This window comes from Danio rerio, chromosome 1, assembly GCF_049306965.1.
Source record: "Danio rerio strain Tuebingen ecotype United States chromosome 1, GRCz12tu, whole genome shotgun sequence".
NCBI classification, from domain to species: domain Eukaryota; kingdom Metazoa; phylum Chordata; class Actinopteri; order Cypriniformes; family Danionidae; genus Danio; species Danio rerio.
Genome location: NC_133176.1, coordinates 21,170,170 through 21,191,813, shown reverse-complemented (window position 1 = coordinate 21,191,813; position 21,644 = coordinate 21,170,170). Strand labels below are relative to the sequence as shown.

General features: G+C 34.5%; 1 protein-coding gene across 1 annotated transcript; it reads left to right on the top strand.

The window, feature by feature from the left end:
• The first annotated feature begins 15,359 nt into the window (after positions 1–15,359).
• Positions 15,360–21,311, top strand: apela (apelin receptor early endogenous ligand). Its single transcript, NM_001297547.1, has 3 exons — positions 15,360–15,764; positions 18,495–18,584; positions 20,943–21,311. The coding sequence occupies exons 1-2, from the start codon at positions 15,677–15,679 to the stop codon at positions 18,581–18,583; spliced, it is 177 nt and encodes a 58-aa protein (NP_001284476.1). The 5' UTR covers positions 15,360–15,676; the 3' UTR covers position 18,584; positions 20,943–21,311.
• Positions 21,312–21,644: the final 333 nt, after the last annotated feature.

Here is a 21,644-nt window from a genome sequence, read left to right as displayed (position 1 = left end):
AATCTCTTGTGGTAATTTTATAATTGCTACTGTAAAACAACATCTGTAGTAATATAAACAAATTACCCAGTACAACAATAAGTTCTCTGTACAGTTGACTACAGTTGAAGTCAGAATTAATAACCCCACTTTGAATTTTCTTTCTTTTTTAATTATTTTCCAAATTAACCTAGTTAAGCCTTTTAATGTCACTTTAAGCTGTATAGAATATCTTAAAAAATATCTAGTCAAATATGATGTACTGTCATCATGGCAACGATAAAATAAATCAGTTATTAGAGATGAGTTATTAAAACTATTATGTTTAGAAATGTGGTGAAAAAAAATCTCTCCATTAAACAGAAACTGGGGGAAAAATAAACAGGGGGCAATAATTCAGGGGATTAATAGTTTTGAATTCAACTGTATATAAATTATACTACAATACACCACATTTTACTGTAATAAGTTAACTAAAATATGCTACAGAATGTATTACAGTTTTGAAATTCACTACAATATGCTTATTTAACAAAGAGTTGTGATACAGTACAACTCTTATAGTATGGATTATAAACACTATAGTCAATTATTTTCTCATGTGGGATGATAGCAGGAAAGTCACTGTATCATAATCTGGCTCTGTTACTGTCCCCTAAAGCAAGGCATTTCACACCACTGTGCTGCAGGACAACTAACCCTGTAATCAGCCTTCTGTAAGCATCCTGGATAAAAAGATCTGCTAACTGCTAACTGTGGATTATGGCCATTGAAGGATTTTAAAAATGACAGAGCATTTCTTTTAATGCAGGCATTCTAGCAGACTCTATGTAGGCTACAAGTTTATCTGACGTAATGCCCCACTCACCTGGATTTGACGATTTTTGAAGATGTGGGCTGAAGGTAAGTTTCCAGTGCTCTGTTTCTTGACCATGAGCAGTTCCAAGTGCAACATTTTTGTGAATTTCGAAAACACACACAGTTCATTTATAAAGTTCTCATACTTGATTCATTCAGTGTTGCACTGAAGATATAAATAAAAATGAGATAATCACGAAATTCCCTTGTCATGTCCGTTGGTGCTGACCGGGGCGCCCTCTATTGGTAAAAAGCGATATGCAAAAAAAGAAAAAGAAAAACATTGACTATTACTGTAACATGAATGAGGCAGGATATTTCACCAGTAAAGAACATTTCCTCACCACTTACTCACACTGAAGTAGTTCTATACTTTTAGGAATTTCTTTTTTTTTATTGCACACAAAACAAGATATTCTGAAGAATGCTTAAAACCCTGCAGCAGCCACTGACTTTCATTGTAGGAACAAAAATGACTACAGAAGTCAGTGGCTGCTGGTTTCCAAAATTCTTCAGTAGATTTCAGTTTGTGTTTAAGAGAAGATAGAAACTCAAGTTTGGAACAAGTGGAGAATAAGTAAATGGTCACAGAATTTATATTGGTTTGCATATCCCTCAGGTTAGTCTAGGTCAGTGGTTCTCAAACTGTGGTACGTGTACCACTAGTGGTACGCAGGCTTCCTTCTAGTGGTACGCGGACGAATGAAATATGTCATGTACATGCTACACACATTTAATCAATCAATAATTAATCAAAAATTATGTATATAATATGCCATATATGACATATAGCCTATATTTCTGAGGTAATCTGCCACGTTTTTTAACTGTGCAGAGTTGTAGCTGCTTTACTGGGCCTACTACGCTACTGTGTTTCAATACTCCTCATTTTGGTGGTACTTGGAGAGACTCTTTTTTTTCTGAGGTGATACTTGGTGAAAAAAGTTTGAGAGCCACTGGTCTAGGTAATTAATTCTATTTTTAACACTAATATTCCTTTATGAATTAAAATATATGCATGTTTCAAAAAATCAGTAAATAATCTGAAAGAAACTAATGTGAAACATGTCTTACTTTCCAAAGAAGGCCTATTTTTCATCCAAATATTCTCACTTTTTGTACTTTTAATTTATCAAATGTCAATTATGGGTGAAATAATATAGAATTTATGTTTGATGTAACACATTTATTTAATTTATATAATGAAAAAATGTATGACCTGTGATCATAGAAAATTGTGTCTATAAATGTTTTGCTGACAAAAGGGTGAGTTAGTGCTTCACTATAATCTTTAAAGGGATAGTTCACCCAGAAATAAAAATTATTTCATCATGTTTTCATCCTCCACTTGTTCTAAACCTTTTTTGAGTTATCACAAGTCAAGATATCTATAAAAAAATATTGGGGAAGAAACGTTCATTACTATCAGTCATTGACTGCTTTTTCCAACATTCATCAAAATATATTGTTTTGTGTTCAACAGAAAAAGGAAATCAATAAAAAGTTTAGATCCACTTGCATTTGAGTAAATGCTGAGAAAATGTTCATTTTTAGGTGAACTTTTCCTTTAAATAAAGTGCTTTATTATGTCATCTAATGATTCTGATGATGCCTGACTAGATTTTTATTTTTTTGACTAACTATTGTTACATTAAAATATGTTTTCATCTTCTGTAAACAAAGACAAAAAAAGAATACTAAACAGGGCACAAACAGGACATGTAAGGGGGGTAAACAACATTAAAAGCTGCATTATATGTTTTGATGTTAAAAGCCAAATGAAATCTCCAGTGTTTATGAAGTAACCTGCACGGGTATGTTGGAGGAAGGGATGGTGGTGGGGGAGTTCGGGTTTCCTGGCAGTAAGCACTTGGAGTTGTAAACTGCAGAAGGGGGTATTGTCTCGCGGTGTATATGTGTGTTTGTGTGTGTGTGTGTGTGTGTGTGTTGTAAAGGGAGGGTGGTAATCTAGTTTTGGAGGAAGAAAGGTTATGGGGAATGAATGCTACTCTTATCTGCTAGTGCAACAGTCAACAAAGCTACGCACTGATAACACTTCCTGTTACACTGAAATAATCATATACAAACGCACTTGGCAGCAACTTTAGCACTCTCACTTTGAACTCAGTGTTGGGCTCAAGGGAAAAGGTATGTTCAATTAAAGAATTTAAACTGTTTTTCAAATGATCTGATTTAATCTTATAATGCAATAAAACTCTACTGCATTCCAAAATTGGATTATTGGATTGGATTTTTTCTGTGTGCAAGGTTTTTTTTCAGATAACACACAGCTGAAGTAGTTCCAGGCAGGTCTTGAACCGCACTACAGCTCCATATAACTTCGCTAAATGATTTCAGTGGATTGATGTGCTGTAATGCGTCAGTTATTCATTGCATACAGTTGAAGAGAAAATTATTAGTCCTCCTGTCTAATTTAAACTCTATTTCAAATATTTCCCAGGTGCTGTTCAACAGAAAAAAAAATCTTTCAACACATTTTTAAACATAAGATATTTATAACTTATTTATAGCAACTGTAAATCTTTTGTCTTTGAATAAATATTCAGCACGGTGGTGCAGTGGGTAGCACTGTCACCTCACAGCAAGAAGGTCGCTGGTTCGAGCCTTGGCTGGGTCAGTTGACTATTCTATGTGGAGTTTGCATGTTCTCCCTGTTTTGGTGTGGGTTTTCTCCTAGTACTCCATTTGTTTTCACCAAGCCATGTCCAAAGAAATGTGGTACAGGTGAATTGGGTAAGCTTGTAGAGTATGTGTGTGAATGAGATTGCATGGGTGTTTCCCAGTGAAGGAGGACGTAGCTTGAAGGGCATCTGCTGTGTAAAACATAAGCTGGATAAGTTGGCGGTTCATTCCGCTGTGGCGACCCCTGATTAATATAGGGACTTAGCCTTTAGGGGCAAATAATATTGACCTCAGCATTTTCAAACAAAAAAAAAATTTCCACCCAAACGAAAAGAAAAAATACATTCTCCAACAGAAAAAGAATTACTTTCTTTAGAACTGTCCTTGCTTTGTTAAACATCACATGATAAATATTTGGAAAATAATTTTATTTCACAGAAGGGTTCATCATTTTCTCTTCACCTGTATGGATAACCTTGATTGTCATGATTCTTTTGTCTTTTCTAAAGTTTGAAAAGAAAAGACAAGCAACACATATAATCAGCATTATTTTGTTATCACTGATTTTATATAGTGGCCAGAATAAATGAGTACAACCAGATAGATTTCTTAGAAAAGAATCCATATGGCTAATAAATTGATACTGGTCATGGGATCCTATACTATGAGATATTTGTGCAAATCTGGTGTATTGGTATTATATAAGATTATTCAGTGTCAAAGCCAAATTCAAAACGGTTAAAACTAAATAATTTATGTTGCAAAAATAAGTGCTCTCAATGAATGTCCTAGGAGAAAACTTAAAATAATATAGTAATTAACAGAAAAAAATCAAGGAGGCCATTTGAAATTTTAGATGTAGTTTATATTATTTGCAATACCTCATTCAAATTCAAATGCATTACATGTAATTTATTTTCCTTAATATATTTTAAAAGAGGAAATTACATCCCCATTATATATTGTCCAATGTAACAGAGAAATGGATACATTTTCGAAGAAGATGGACATTTATTCATTCATTCATTCATTCATTCATTCATTCATTTTCTTTTCGGCTTAATTCCTTTATTATTATGGGGTCACCACAGTGGAATGAACTGTTAACTCATCCAGCATACGTTTTACGCAGTGGATGCCTTTCCTGCTGCAACCCATCACTGGGAAACATCCAAACACACTCATTCACACATATACAAAACGAACAATTTAGGCTACCCAATTCACCTAAAGCATATGTCTTTGGACTTGTGGGGGAAACCGGAGCACCTGGGGGGAAACCCACGCCAACACGGGGAGAACATGCAAACTCCACACAGAAACACCAACTGACCCAGCCAAGGCTCAAACCAGCAACCTTCTTGCTGTGAGGGGATCGTGCTACCCACTGCGCTACCGTGCAGTCCCTTTTTTTTGGGAAATAAAATAACTAATAAAATGAAATAAGTATAAAATGACAAACAGACAGACAAACAGACAGACAAACATACAGACAGACAGACAGACAAAAAGATAGATTAGATAGATGATAGATAGATAGATAGATAGATGGATGGATGGATGGATGGATGGATGGATGGATGGATGGATGGATGGATGGATGGATGGATGGATGGATGGATGGATGATAGGTAGGTAGGTAGGTAGGTAGGTAGGTAGATAGGTAGACAGATAGATAGATAGATAGATAGATAGATAGATAGATAGATAGATAGATAGATAGATAGATAGATAGATAGATAGATAGATAGATAGATAGATAGATAGATAGATAGATGCCCTTAGACAATTTTTATTGTGTGCTTGTTGTTGTGTGGGAGACTGTCTGTCTATCCACTGATTGACACATGATGTGCTCTTGCTCCTGAAAGATGGACTCGACCTCTGCCTGCTAGGACAGGGGTGTTTTTAAGGTCACCGTGTGTCTGCATGTGTGTGTGAATCTTGTGTTCAGTGTGTGTAAACATCAAACAGCACAATTCATTTGAAAAACATTCAGAGATTCAACAGTCAACATGCACAAACTTATTTAAGCCATTTGTTGCTATATGCCTTTAATGTTTACAAGATTATAAAAATAAAATATCCAACTAAACTTTTAAAGGGATAGTTCACTACTCGCCGTTTACGGATCCTCAAGTGGTTCCAAACCCCTATTCCAAACCCCTAACGTAAAGAACGTAAAGATACTTTTAAGAATGATGTTAACCTGTAACCACTAAAAACAAATACAACGGAAGTCAATGGTTATCGGTTGTCAACATTTATAGAAATATATTTTTTTGTGTTCAACAACTCTCCATGCCAGATTAATAAGATCTCGCCCCGGACGCCAGATCCTGTCAGAAAATGTCTGTTTCTCTGGGCATCCAGACAACTAGCAGCCAAATACCCAAACCTGTTAACCAGTATTCAACTAAATAACAGTTTTCTGTCAATATAGGAGTTGACTGAGAAAGCCAGAGAGGAGCAGAAGCAGGAGACAAAGTAATGATGAGAAAGAGCAGAGTAATTTAATAATCTTAGTTATGTATGATTCAATACTCAGACTTCATCTGACCAAAATAAATCCAACAAGTGTTATTATACCACAAGCAACAGCAATGAAAAATTACTGCTTCACAACATTGTCCAGAGACAATATAGACCTTGAATTGGAGACGTTCTCTTATACTGTTAAAAAAGAGTCGCTTGAATCCACACAGTCAAAAGACTGTAACAATATGGAAAAATAAAATATTAATAAAGCAAAAATTATAGCAAAATTGTAATAATGAAATATAAAATAATAATAAAATGACTAATAATAATCAATAATAAAAATCAAATCATTAACTAATAATCAATAAAATGATAATTATATAGGCGAGACAGTGGCGCAGTAGGTAGTGCTGTCGCCTCACAGCAAGAAGGTTGCTGGGTCGCTGGTTCGAACCTCGGCTCAGTTGGCGTTTCTGTATGGAGTTTGCATGTTCTCCCTGCCTTCGCGTGGGTTTCCTCTGGGTGCTCTGGTTTACCCCAGAGTCCAAAGACATGCGGTACAGGTTAATTGGGTAGGCTAAATTGTCCGTAGTGTATGAGTGTGTGTGTGTTTGTATGGATGTTTCCCAGAGATGGGTTGTGGCTGGAAGGGCATCTGCTGTGTAAAAACTTGCTGGATAAGTTGGCAGTTCATTCCGCTGTGGTGATTAAGGGACTAAGCTGACAAGAAAATGAATGAATGAATGAATGAATGATAATTATATAAATGACTAATGATCATATGATTAAATAAAATAATTAAATGAGGAATAAAGTAATTTAAACAGATGAAAATAAAACACAACACAAACGAATGGTTGTTTTCTTGAAGCGACACATACATGAGTTTGCTACAAGGATTCTCAGATCCTTAGATTCTTCAAGTGTCAAGGAAGAGTAAATGATGACACAATTTTTATTTTCGTATGAACTATCCCTTTAAGTGTTTATTTTGTCCCGTTTCATCAGTTTGTGCCTGTAGATTTCAATTAAAGTACATATAAGTTTGTTTTCTTTAAAAGAGTTTTTGTTTCTACTGCACAGACATTTCAGTAGCACTTAAACCAACACTCTCAGAAGTAAAGGTACGCAAGTTGTCACTGGGATGGTACAAAAGGTACAAATTTGTACCTAAAAGCTCTATTTTAATACCTCAAGGGTACATAGTAACTTAAAAGTAAAGTGTTTCTCTTAAATTTTTAGGTACTAATTTTGAAGTACCAATATGGACCCTTTAAGTATAAATGCGTACCTTTTGAAAAGGTACCACCCCAGTGACAGCTCAGAGACAGTTACAGTTTTATTCGGATTTTGCCTCATTATATGTCAAGTTTTCTGGCTGTGCACAGTATTTTGTAAATTACAGAGTGATAAAAAGCAAGTCTAATCCTTTCTATTAAAACCTAGACTCATACATCAAAACATAAACGAATTTGAATCCAATGATTTTGTTCTCAATTTTATTGTTCACAAATTAGCAGAAATTTAACCAAATATGCTTCATAGTTAACATACCATGTGCTGAAACTACATATCAGAAAACTTGTAATCCAAAATGTCTGTACTTCTACTCGTAATCAATCAACTGTTGAGGCACTGCACAAAATCAGCTTTATATGAAAACATCTGCTCTGATTTTTAAGGCCTCAAAACATCTGATCAGCGGGTGGAGTCAGTAACACTCGTCTCTTATCAGAGGGATTATTTGAGAAGGCAGGTTAATCCAAGTAATGACATCTAATCCCCAATAAAGCAAACGTCACGACATATACAGACAGAGGCAGTGGCAGACATACACAATCAGTGAGCAAACTGAGGCCGACATCTTCAGCGAGCCGGTGTTTTCATGCATGCGCTCTTGTCTATAGCTTTCAGTCTTCATGGATAGAAGACTCCGAATAAGAATACAGCTTGATTAGCATATTCAAACTGAGGGAATAAAGTGAAGGGGAGAAGGAGAATCACCAGAGAGAATTAAAACACACTACAACACACTGTAAAACATGCAGGGTTCCACACAATTCATTCATGTTGTCCCAACAAAAATTGATTAAGTTAACTTTACACTTTCAACAAATTTATGTGGATTAAACATAAAAAATTAAGTTTTCCCTATGAAATCTCAAGAATTGTGTTGTTTCAGCTCATTTTAAACAAGTAGTTTGAGAGAGTAAAATATTTTTTTGAGTGCACTTTGGCAAACATTAGCCATCTTTTTCCTCATACTTTAACTGCTGCCTTTTGAATTATTGTATAAAGTTTTTAAACTTCATAAAATTAAGATGACAAGTTAATTAAATTTGCATTACATTAAAACTTAGCTCTACACACAAAAAAATATTTGTGCTGCTTATTCAAACTGCTACTTTACAATGAGTTGAAGCAACACAATCATTATGTTTGTTTTGAGACAACATAATTGTTTTATGTTCAGTCCACTTAAATTTGTAAAAAAATTAAGTTAGCTTAATCGATTTATGTTGGGACTACATGAGGATCGGTGAGGAGCCCAGCATGTTTTACAGTGTTGTATGACTTGAAAAATTAAGTTTAATTTCAATAATGTATTAACACAAAAAAAAATTAATCAGTCCTCATGACTTGTTGATCTTCCAAAAAATTTTGTGGAAATTTAATTAAAAAGAACTGAAACGTAATTTTCTACATAAATATTTTGCAGTTACTCTCTGAAAAATAAATATTGCAACATTTTATATAATTATGGCACATTTCCACGTTTTATATATGTAATTTCTACATAATTTAGGAAAATGGAACTAAAGAGTAAAATTGATTTTGAACCTGTGAGACCGAATCATTTTCATTAGAATTATATTGTCAACTTAAAAGGACAGTTCACCCAAAAATAATAATTCTGTCATCAATTTCTCACTTGTCACAAGCCAGTTAGAGTTTCTTTATTGTGTTGAACACACCAAAAAAATTAATTTGGAAAATCCTAGAAATTGGTTATTTTGTAATAACAATGATTTTTTTTTTTTGCAATAATTAGTTTCTAACATTTTACCGAATATATTTTTTCATGTTCCAAGAGAAAAACTCATTTTTAAAAAATCAAAAAAAAAAAAAAAAATCTCAAATGATCTCAGAACTGGCATTAGCACAGTTATTTTTACAGTCAATCAACAAATATTATTGTTGTTGTTAAAGCCACAAGCGGAACTCCCCAGCACAGTTCTGTAACATTAAAGGAACACTCCACTTTTTCACAATACATTTCATAACTCCCCTATAATTCAACAGTTGAGTTTTGCCATTTTTAAAATCATTAAGCAGCAATGCCATATCTACCTAGAAAATAGCAACTTTCAATTTTCTGTCTTTCTACACAATGTTACTAAAGAAGAGTCAAGCTAAATAGGAAAATGACCAAAACTTTTTTACATTTTTTTGAGTGTGATGCTAATGGTCTAATCTGATTCAATGAGCTATGCTAAGCTAAGCTAAGCTAAGCTAAAAGTGCTTCACCAATATCTGTAGCTGTTTAAAATGAATGGAGTTGTAAAATTAGCCATCTTCCCAAAAAAAAAAAAGAAGAAAAGTGTTCCTTTAAACTTTAACAAGTCTTTAAAAAATAAGCCAACAATAATCATTCATAACACACCAACTAATTATTAACTAAATTATGTTTTATGAATTTAAGGGTAAAATTGTCAAACATTTTCTAGAATTATGCTGTTTAAGCTCATTTTAATCATGTAATTGGAACATACAGCAAAACTTTTATTTTTGTAAGTAAATTCCTGTTCTAATTAGTTCATTTGTTAATTCTAAAACATTTTGTCATTGATTTTGTCATTGAATAGTTGAAAAGTAAAGAAAAAGAAGCCTTTTTATCCAACTTTTAAAAACACTTTCAGTTTTTAAAACACCCATCTTTTAAAACACTTAAAGATTATTTTACCCTTAAAATAAATTAGTACGAATCATTTAAAAAAATCATACAAGAGCACATTTGCACAAATAGTTTAAAGAATCAGGTATGTTAGTAAAACAGTATGTTCTTTTAAAACTGGGAATGGTACGTAATATGTTTAATAATGTGGTTCCTAGTTATTTGGTGAACTATTTTCAACTGGTAAGGCAACAGCATTCATACAATACTAAGGGTTGGGATTTTATTATGTGTTTATTTAAATTTGGAAGTCGAGTGGGGGAAAATATGTTTTTATACAGCTGGAAGGGCATCCGCTGTGTAAAACATATGCTGCATAGGTTGGCGGTTCATTCCGCTGTGGCAACCCCTGATTAATAGAGGGACTAAGCCAAAAAGAAAATAAATGAATGAAGGAATAAATGTATTTGTGAATAATTTTGTTCCTGTTTTAAAATTGTAGGTGCTGTTTGTTTTATGCATTATATTTTATGTTTGTTTTATGTATGTTAAAGCCATACCTTGTTTTATTTAACAGTGAGGACCACAATGGAAACAAGCCCTGGGCTTTATTGTGTTTTAATCCTCAATAGTTTTTATTTCAAATGTATGGGATACTTGTATTTTTGTAAAGCTAGCTGAAAATCTGTCAAATAAAAATTCAATTCAGTTCAAATCAGAAGTCATTCTCATAATTCAGGCAAAGAACCATGAGGTGTAGAAAAAAGGTGGGTCAAGCAAAAACGCAGAAGTCAGTACTCCTGAACACTTGTTTTGGGATAGAAATACTCCTAGGTCTAAAGTTTGAGGCTGTTGGTCCTGGTCCATTAGCTGCATGCTGGGATCTAATCCTAATTGACATGAAAAAAGGCTCAGAGGATGTGTAGTCACACACACACACACTGTTTGCACAAATGGATGTTTAATAAGGATGGGCATCGTCTATGACAGCTGCAATATATCAGACCAAACACGCACTAAAAGTCCATGACAGGCCCAGTATATCAAAGAAGAATTGAGATTAATGGAGACACACATGAGAAAGGTCAAGGAGTGGACACACATATGGCTCACACACTCGGCTCGCACACATATGCACTTCATTATGGACACAAACACACACTTACACTCCAAGAGGTCAGGAAAAGCACACTCACAACCTCGTTCTGTCCCTAAAAACTCCCACTAGACAAGCTTTTTACGGTATATATAAATATATATATATATATATATATATATATATATATATATATATATATATATATATATATATATATATATATATATTATTTGAATTAAATATTTTGCTGTTACCTTTTTTATTTTTTATTTCTTAATCCATATACAGGCCCGTAGCCAGGAGTGGTTGAGGTGGGCCCAGAAAGATCCAGAATGTATCCCATACACAAGCTCATTTGTCCTATTTTTGAATTTAGCTTACTCAATTCACCTATAGCGCATGTCTTTGGACTGTAGGGTAAACCCGACACCCGGAGGAAACCCATGCCAACACAAGAGAACATGCAAACTCCACACAGAAATGCCAACTGACCCAGCCGGGGCTCAAACCAGTGACCTTTTTGCTGTGAGGCGATCGTTCTACCCACTGTGCCACTGTGCTATTTGCCATAATAAATTATTAAAATAACCGTCAAACAAGGCTTTAATACCAAGCAGAATCCTCTTTTGGCTGTTGCTTCAGCGTGACTGAGGATAGTTAAATGTGCTGGCCAGTTTGTGTTAGCTTAATAAACTATAGACTAGTTTTTAATTCAAAACTTGGAACAGCATCCTTTTATCTAATGATATATGAAAGTAATTTGAATTTGAAAAATAAGTATTATTCTCATATTTTTCTTCTTCTAAATCTTTAGGAAATGTTTTTTGGTACATCAAAAAGTGTGGTTGATGGCCATCCGGCAAGCTAATCCAGCGAAAAATAAAGCTTAAAAATTATTTAAACCTCATGACATGAGGCAAATAACTGCAAAAAGGTTTCTCTATTTTAGGGAAAAAAGAACCACCCCTTTCACCAGGCTGGCTACGGGCCTGATATAAATGGCTTTTTTTTAACATTAGTTTTCATTAAGAAATTCTGGAAAAAACACTGAAAAATATATTTAGTTTATATTTATGTATTTTAGTTCAGTTTTAGATTCATTCATTAGATCTATCTATCTATCTATCTATCTATCTATCTATCTATCTATCTATCTATCTATCTATCTATCTATCTATCTATCTATCTATCTATCTATCTCAGTGCTTGCAACTAAAAATACTATTTTTTATCAGTTTTAGTTTTAATTGACTTTCATTTTACAGTTTTTTTTTACAATAAAATAAACAATAAATCTAATAATGTTAGTGGTTAGCAAATTTTACAAATAATTATAATGAAAATGCAAGTAACATTAAGTTAAATGAAAAATATTGTTTATTTTCTTCTAAAATATATAATAATCTTTATTTTTTACCAACTTTAGAGAAATGTTACAAAAAGAGCAGGAGAGATCAATTTCAGTGTAATTTCCTTTTAGCTTTTTATTTATTTATTTTTGTTATTAATTTTATTATTTATTTATATTTATTTTCTGCTAAATGTGAACCCAAATGTTGCTGCTGAAACCATCTGTTTTGAGATTAGCCCTGGTCAAGAGGTGTGTGAAATATTGGCTGGCCTGGTCAGTGTCTGTTTGTGTGTGTATGTGTGTGCGTGTGTGTGTGTGAACGAGCTGTGAAGTGCTGATTATAGAGTAGCTGTTGGATCTATGAGCTCTCTATTTACTAATGAGCTACTATTGTACTTCACTAACCAGAACAAAACCTCACAACAGGAGAGCCAGCCTGACACACACTTACACACTGCCTGAAACAATGTTACAGTTAATGTCTGGCTTTTCCATCAAAAAGTATGGATTTACACCATCTAATACTCATCTCGCTTGACTTCTGAAAGTGTAAAATGCCAGTAAATCACTCAGTAAGCAAGAAATGGTGCAAACCATGGCACTGGCAGAGGTTTAGAATTATAATTCATCACACAAACATAAATACAGTGTACATTAGGGTTAAGCTAGGATTTAAAGTGAGCCGGTGTTAATTCATGTATCATTTTCACGTAAACATTGCATTGAAAGATGTCTCTTTAGGCTCCCTTGAGCTCAAGTACAAGTTTAGCAAATCTAAAGTGCTTGAGAGCAAGTTTTGTTTACTCAAAAACAGAGTGAATAATGGAAGAGTCCTTTTCTGATGGACAGAAGGAGGGAGTTTTAGCTCAGAATGGCTTTTCTTTGTGTGTGTGCTTTTGTTCAGTGATGTGATACTAAACTGGACAGGTACCCCAGTGTGTTATGGGTCCAGTATGGTAATGATATTAGATTTACTGATACCCCAGTGTGCGTATGTGTTTTGTTGTAATGAGCTGGAGTCGTGAACGGCTCGACTGTGCAAGACAATGCATAAAACTAGTACAATATGCTAATGGCACAGCAGCTCCATCAAACAAACAAATGACAGTAAATATACGATCATTCGTAGGGGTATTATTGTGAATGAAGCAGGGTTGTTATCATTAATTACAATTAAAACTATTAGAAACCTTTGTGATGACAGCATTAAGCTGCGTAATGAATATCAAAATATGCAATGGAAAGAGGTAGACCATGCAGGTTTTATTTTTTTTTGGTTGAATATATTTATTTAGAAGTTAAAAAGGAATATATTTATAGGCTGCTATCATTTTTTTTATAAAAACAACAAATAAAAATATATTGTTGAAGCACTAACATTGCTGAAAATAAAATACAATAAATGTAAATATATGCAAATATAATTAAGTAAATAAATATATGTAAATAAAATTAAACTAAAATAAAAACTACAGTTGATTGATTATGTTTAATATAATACATAAAGACAAAGAATATTATGTTAAAATACCTGTAGACTCACAAAAATCATTGTGCCAGAAAAAACAAAAAGCGGTTTTCACAGTGATGCCACAGAAAAAAACATATTTAATTCCTCAAAGAGCGTTTAAGTAAAACATTCTTCAGAGAACCACATATATAATCCAAAAAAAAGAGAAACTTTTCTACAGTAAACAACATTTTGTGGGATAAGAAGTTCCATGGACAGTTCCTCAAGGAACCATCAATGAAAATTAAAAAAAATATATGTAAAGGAGTGTTAAAAATACAAACATGTTCTATAATTTATAAAATTATTATTCTTTAATTAATCCATTCATTCATTAATTTTTCTTTGGCTTAGTTCCTTTATTTATCATGGGTCGCCACAGTGGAATGAACCGCCAATCTATCCAGCACATGTTTTACACAGCGGATGCCCTTCCAGCTGCAAGTACTGGGAAACACCCATACACTCTCACATACACACAAAAACTGAGGAAATTTAGTTTATTCAATTCACCAATACAGCATGTATTTGGACTGTGGGGGAAACTGAAGCACCTGAAGAACCCCACAAGAACACAGGAAGAACATCCAAACTCCACACAGAAATGCATACTGACCCAGCCGAGACTCAAACCAGCGACCTTCTTGCTGTTAGGCGACAGGGCTAACCCCTAAGCCACAGTGCCGCCCTATTTTATCATTTTAATTATTATTTTATTTATTATTTTACTATTAAACTTAATTTATTAAAATTATATTTTAGTCACCAAACTTAGAAATTGAAAGATGATACAATTAAATTCAAGCAAAATATTGCCAAAAATAAATTACAACCTACAAAACTTCGACAAAATATATATATATATATATATATATATATATATTTTTTGCTTCTCTTGATTTTTCCTCTTTTTAAAGTTTATGTTTAATCTTTTTCTATAAGATATACATTTGGGTGTACTAGTTTTTGGATTGTTATTGTAAGTCATTTTGTTAGATAAGCACCAGATTTGGCTTCAGCACTGACTAATCTAACGTATTTGCAAAAATATTATATTGTATAGCTTCCTATTAAAATATGAATTTAAAGATAGATTTGTGAGGGGTGTACTTATATATGCTAAGCACTGTATGTCTGAATGTATGTACATTTAGGCTAGTTTATTTATTTTCTCACTAATCAAATTTAAGATAATGAAAGAAAAAGTTTATTTGGACAAGATATTCATATTTATAATTGCTTGGCCAAAAAAAAGACCTTTTTTAGTCCCACTTTATGTCATAAAACAATTCTGCACTCGTGAAGTATGATCTCCAAACAATTATTCTACACTCATTGTGTTAAAGGGTTTCCTTTCGGCCAGCTATGTTACCTAATACATGTGGGTTCAATATGTCCAGTGTGTGTGTGCGCGCGTGTGTGTGTGTGTGTGTGTGATGCCCTGTCCCCACCCAGTTTTAGGTCTTTCATACCCCTCCTCTGTCGTGCCCTCTCCTCCCCTTTCTCTTGTCTGTATAAAGAGGGGGTGAAACTACATTGTCTCAACTGAACATTCCCACTCATCAGGTCATCTGTCTATCTATCCATCCCTCAGAGGACAGAGAGAGAAGAGAGAGTGAATATCGCCCTCTCAAACTTTGAAAAAGTTGGAGAGACCGAGAGCTGGCTACAACTGCGTGTCTTCTATATAACTCAACTTATATGAGATCTGAGAACACTTGCTGAGAGCGACAGACACATAAGAGGATTTCTACAGTCCGTTACCTGCACATCCGACAGAATTTATCGTCTGAGGAACCGCGGACATCCTGTGAGGAGAGTCGAGTCTGCGCCGCGGACCAAACCACCCTGAGCATCACCATGAGATTCTTCCACCCGCTGTATCTGCTGCTGCTGCTGCTGACAGTGCTGGTCCTCATCAGCGCAGATAAACATGGTACAAAACACGGTAAGCTACTCAACACCACCACATCTTAAAATAGACAAGTTTTAGGCTAAACAACATGAGGCAAACGATTCGAGTATGTTGTGAGGCGAAGAACTGAATCAAAGCTCCGAACATTTAGACAAACTTAAAATGTTCTGTTGGCGGTTGTAGGCTAGCCTACCTGTAATTTATAGATTGAAAAAAACCTATGTAAAATATTAAGTCACGTCGATTAAAAAGAAAATATTTCAGTCAACCATATATCTAGACTATTTTGTAGTCTAAATCACACTTGATTCTCCTTGAGGAAGAACCTTTTTGCTTTCTAACCCAATGTAACTTTCATTTGTATTTGAAAAATTATATGCAAAGAATGGTAAACGTTATTCATGGAGTCTTTGATGCCATAATGAACTGTATAGCTATAGTCTGAATTTCAAATTTGCGAATTGTGTGTTGCGGACTGCACGTGAAACAAAGATGTGAGACCGATTCACGAGCAAACGACTCTTGTGAACAGGTTGGTTAAATGGGTTGAATCGGTTCACCTTCAGTGAACTCTCAGAATGCTCACTGAATCAACATCCGATTCACTTTACTGCAAGATATCAAGATATTGTCTAGAAGTGAAGAAAGATTAAATTACGTAAGATTTGTAAACAAATAGGCAAAATTGCTTTTTACCTCCTGTGTACAGAGAGTAGGCTTATTAAATGGTTTTCTTGTTGTAATTAATTAGCCTAATTAATCTAAAGGGATGCCTACTACAAACCCTTATTTTCGCGCTCTCGTTTTTGCAGTGAAATAATTTTTTTGAGTAATATTACCTGTTTTAAAAATACAATTTGATCAAAAAAGAGTTGGCTTAATTAAACCCAAGTGTGCGTTCTGCTGCGAGTCACTTTAAATAAACGTCACCTCGTTAGTAAAGTAAAATGTAGTTGGCATATTTAGGTCTGTCCTTGTTAGTGGTCTGTTCCCAGTCATGGCTGATTTAGGGTCAGTGCTTTGAGTGGATTTTAAGTGGCGCTTGACGCTTCTGAAAAGCTCAGCATCTTAACAAACTCCAGAGACGAGCTCGAGTTTCACAAAGGACTTCACTTGACCCTTAACTTGGGAATAAGTTATTTTGCACATCTAGGCCTACTTAAAACGCGCACGTCAGCGCAAACTTGGAAATACACACCACGGTTACGCAGAAGATTAAGCCGTATTTGCGTACACTAGGGCATCTAGTATTGCAAGTATCTAAAAGCAGAGGTTTTATTCGTACACTGTAACTGAATGTACTTTAGCCTACGTGTATAACCACGCTCTCGTCTCCCGCTGCTGTGGCGGCTATGCGCAATTAATCTGGTGCCCGTGGGCGATCAAGCACCGGCGTTCATTGTTAGTCATGATGTTGAGCACAATAGGCATAATGCATTAGCATAGGGTTACTGCGGTGAAAGAGTGAAAGAGAGGGAGGTACATGGAGTTCGCATAGCTTTAGTCAAAGGCAGATATAAAAGCGGCCGCTTCTCCTCCCGTGCGCACCGTGCCATTGTCCCCCGCGCCTCTGGGAGAGGATCTAATAGCTGCTTATGGAGGGAAGTGACATGCGCGTTATCACAAGAGCCTCTGATTGTTATATTGCCCTCCAGATTGTTTGTTACCAACCAGGGAGACCATTCATTTTGATTTTATTTCAGGTAACACCCCAATCAGGGGAGGGGTCCTGTTGGAAAAAGAAGTCAAATCAAATCCCAAATCCCAACACCCCCTACCTAAAATATCAAATTGTAGATTTCACAGCTGATAGTGTGAAGGAAAAATAAAGAGTTGGGTTGAAATATTCACAGAATTACTAAAGGTAAATAAATATAGATAGCCTGTATTCTCACCTGAACGATCAGTGAAAAGCCTTACGTTTTTACTGTGTTTAAAAGAGGTTCTTCATTGGCATTGCTGGTTCAGTGAAAACCTTTACATGCACATTTTTTAGATGAAGTATGTATGGCTTCTATATGTATAATATACAATCTTTCCCCAACATTTTAGTGTTTAAAACCTAAAAACAATGATGGTTTTAATTTTTACCTTTTTTTGTAATGTTCTCACTCTTATAGTGATCGTTTACCTAAAACATAAAATCTCTGTTATAATTTACTTACCCCTCAAACTGTATGAGGATACCCATTGACCTCCAAAGTCATTTTTCCTGCTATGGAAGTCAATGGTTTCTATCAACCAACATTCTTCAAAATATCTTCTTTTGAGTCCAACAAAAGAAAGAAACTCATAAAAGTTTCAAACTGTATCAAAAGGCAATGGTAAATAAATTTTCATTTTGGGGTAAACTATTCGTTTAATGATAATGTTCTCATCTGAATTTTGTTTTCTGTAGTTTATTTTAAAAAGTACTAAAACACTTTTATTTTAATGGCAAATTCAAAGAACCGATAATAACATGAAGGTGTTTTCTCTTATTTTTCTTGTCCCCAGAGCAGTAAACACTGTAAAAAGATGCAGCGTTCCACACAATTCATTTGTGCTGTCCCAACATATATCCATTAAGTTAACATAACTAATAAAAGTAGATTGAACATAAAACAAATAAGTTTCCTTCCGAAATCTCCAGAGTTGTATTATTTCAGCTTATTTTAAGTGACAAATATCTATTTTTAAGTGAAGAGCAAAATAAACATCATCCGACTTCACAGTCCAACAGTTCATAGCACTCATGAGTGTTTTGTTTTCATCTCCTTTTAGATTTTCTCAACTTGAGGCGGAAATATCGCAGACACAACTGCCCGAAGAAACGCTGTCTACCTCTTCACTCCAGAGTACCTTTCCCTTGAGGTGAGAATCCAGCCTATTGGCTGTTTATTCCCTTTTATTACTCTGAGGAATGAGCAAATATTGGAAAAGAGCTATCCAATGAGTGCATCATTAGGAAATCCAAATTCTGACATTCCTTGTGAGTATTTGTAGACAAATAATCGTCAAATGCCTCAAATTGCTTTTGCGACTCCTCGACAACACAGACTCAGTCCTGCCTAACAAGTGCAGCCACTTCATTTAAGAATGGCGTTTACCACTCCATTGTGATCTGCGGGTTTGTGGTGTGGAGAAAAGACAGGCCGATTAATTAGCTAACCGCCTGTTGGATCTCCAGTGGCCTTAAGCCGCAGCGGAAACAGACAGAGAGGCTTTGGGTAAATACCCTGTACTAAATGAGCTGGGAAATTATTGGATGTTTATAGCCGTGCGACTTTCTCCGGGAGCGGGAGTAAACACAAACACTCCACACCCACGCACACACACTCACACAAAAGAGTGGAAAACTTCATATAGCCCATAGAGGAGAGACACACAGACGCATGAGAAGAGCCCTGCCCCCGAAAAATACAACCCATTTTAACTATCTGCCACACACACACTGTAAAACTTGGGTGGGACGTGGAGTAATGCCAGTCCTCTGAAACACCTGGTGACCTCTTCAGTGGAGGAAGTACAGTTATGGAGAGGTTTAGTGGTGGAATTTAAAAGACAAACAGAACACTGGGATTTCTTGTTGACTGACAAATCTGACTTATTTAATTGCAATTGGGAATTTTGCAACTTATCCGTTTACTAAAAAAAATTTAGCAACTTATCCACAATGGCAAGTTAAAGTACTTTTCATTAGCATAGCATCTTTGCACTAATTCTGACAATAAAAACTGAGAACAGTCAAAATTGACATTGCCATATTTTGTTTTTCTGCAATATACAGTTGTAGTCAGAATTATTAGCTTGCTTGTTTATTTTTTTCCCAATCTCTGTTTAACAGAAAAAAAATTCTAAACATAATAGTTTTAATAACTCATTTCTAATAACTGATTTATTTTATCTTTGCCATGATGACAGTAAATAATATTTTACTAGATATTTTTCAAGACACTTTTATACAGCTTAAAGTGACATTTAAAGACTTAACTGGGTTAATTAGGTTAACTGGGCAGGTTAGGGTAATTAGGAAAGTTATTGTATAATGATGGTTTGTTCTGTAGAATATAAAAAAAAATATGTAGCTTAAAAGGGCCAATAATTTTTTGACCTTCAAATAGTAAAAAAAATATTTAACTGTTTTTATTCTAGCCAAAATAAAACAAATAAAACTTTTTCCAGAAGAAAAAATGTTATCAGACATACTGTGAAAATTTCCTTTCTCCATTAAACATCATTTGGGAAATATTTAATAAAGAAAAATTCAAAGGGGGGCTAATAATTCCAACCTCAACAGTAAGTATATATATATATATATATATATATATATATATATATATATATATATATATATATATATATATATATATATAATGAAATAAAATTAGCCACCTAACATCTAACATTAGCCACCATGCATATTTGATATCCGATGCTCAAATTAAATTAAATATCTAAAAGTGGACTAAAATAAATTATTATGGAAAGTTGTTAAAATGAAATGTTTAAAAACATATAAATGGTACCTAATGCTCAAAATGATCAAATGTAATTAAATAAAAAAAAAATAATGAATTGGCCAAGCATCTGATGCTAGAAATAAAATGTTTAAAAATATTTGAATATAGCTGCTAAAAAGCTGGAAAATCTAGTTAAAAAATAGAAAAAAAAAACGAAAATATATTAAAGTATAATTCAATTCAAACTTTTAATAATAAAAAACCCTAATATAGCAATAATATAATTTAGCATACATATAATACAGCATATATACGTTCTTGAAGAGAAACATTCAACAATACCATCAAATGCAGACAACAAATATAGTTTGTTATCAGTTCTTCCTTAAAAATTCATGTAATACTGAGGACGCTTTACTGAGAGTTGAACTTTGGGTTGGGTGTCGATGCTGGAATTGTGTGTGTGATGTGCCACTGTATCTGGGGGGACACACATTCACAGTGACAGCCCAGCGGAGCCGCCTACTGTTTTCAGACCCTCTTGAGAGGTGTTCACCTTTAACCTTTACTCTGTGACCCCCACACAATGAGCCAGAGCCGGTCTGGAGTTAACAAAACACACAAACACACACACATATACAGCAACAATGTCCAAAAGAAGGGGCGCACAAAGATCTCATTAAGAACAATAAATATCCAATTCCGAAGGCTTGAACGACTGCAGATTGAAACTCAACTCTGTTTTTTTTTTTGTTTTCTTCTCCATCAGGTTTTATGATGCTCCGGGCAAGCATTAAGAAAAACCAAAGACCAGCCTTGGATTGGAAATGAGAGAAGATTTATGTCAGATGTGCCGAGGACTGTTTTATTCGCACATGTATTGTAATCAAAGCCATGTTTGTCTCTTCTGTAGCAGAAGTGTTTTTTGTTTTGTTTTGTTTTTTAAATGAATGTAAGTGAATGAGCCATGGAGATCCTACTGCTGCCAAACATGCTGCAAACTCATCACTCAATCAGGTTGAGTTGGAGCAGAATCATTGTAAATAGTAAGGACTGAATGAAATGTGTTTATATGTAAGTTATGCACTTCAAATGTTTTATTATTATCTTGATTTATTAAAAGTGTATTGTCTTTTCAGATGGGTTTAGTGTGCCTTATTGATTTACTACTTGCCATAGAACATAGCTATAGAATTTACAAAGTGGCAACATGGTGGCTCAGTGGTTAGCACTGTCGCCTCACAGCAAGAAGGTCGCTATCCCGGCTGGGTCAGTTGGCATTTCTGTGTGGAGTTTGCATGTTCTCCCAGTGTTAGTGTGGGTTTTCTTCAGGTGCTCTAGTTTTCTCCAGAGTCAAAAGACAAGCAGTACAGGTGAATTGAATAAGCTAAAGTAAAGTTTCACAAACTAATTTCCAGAGGGACACATGATATGATTGAGCACAACTGGCTTCTCATCTGTAATCAGTAAT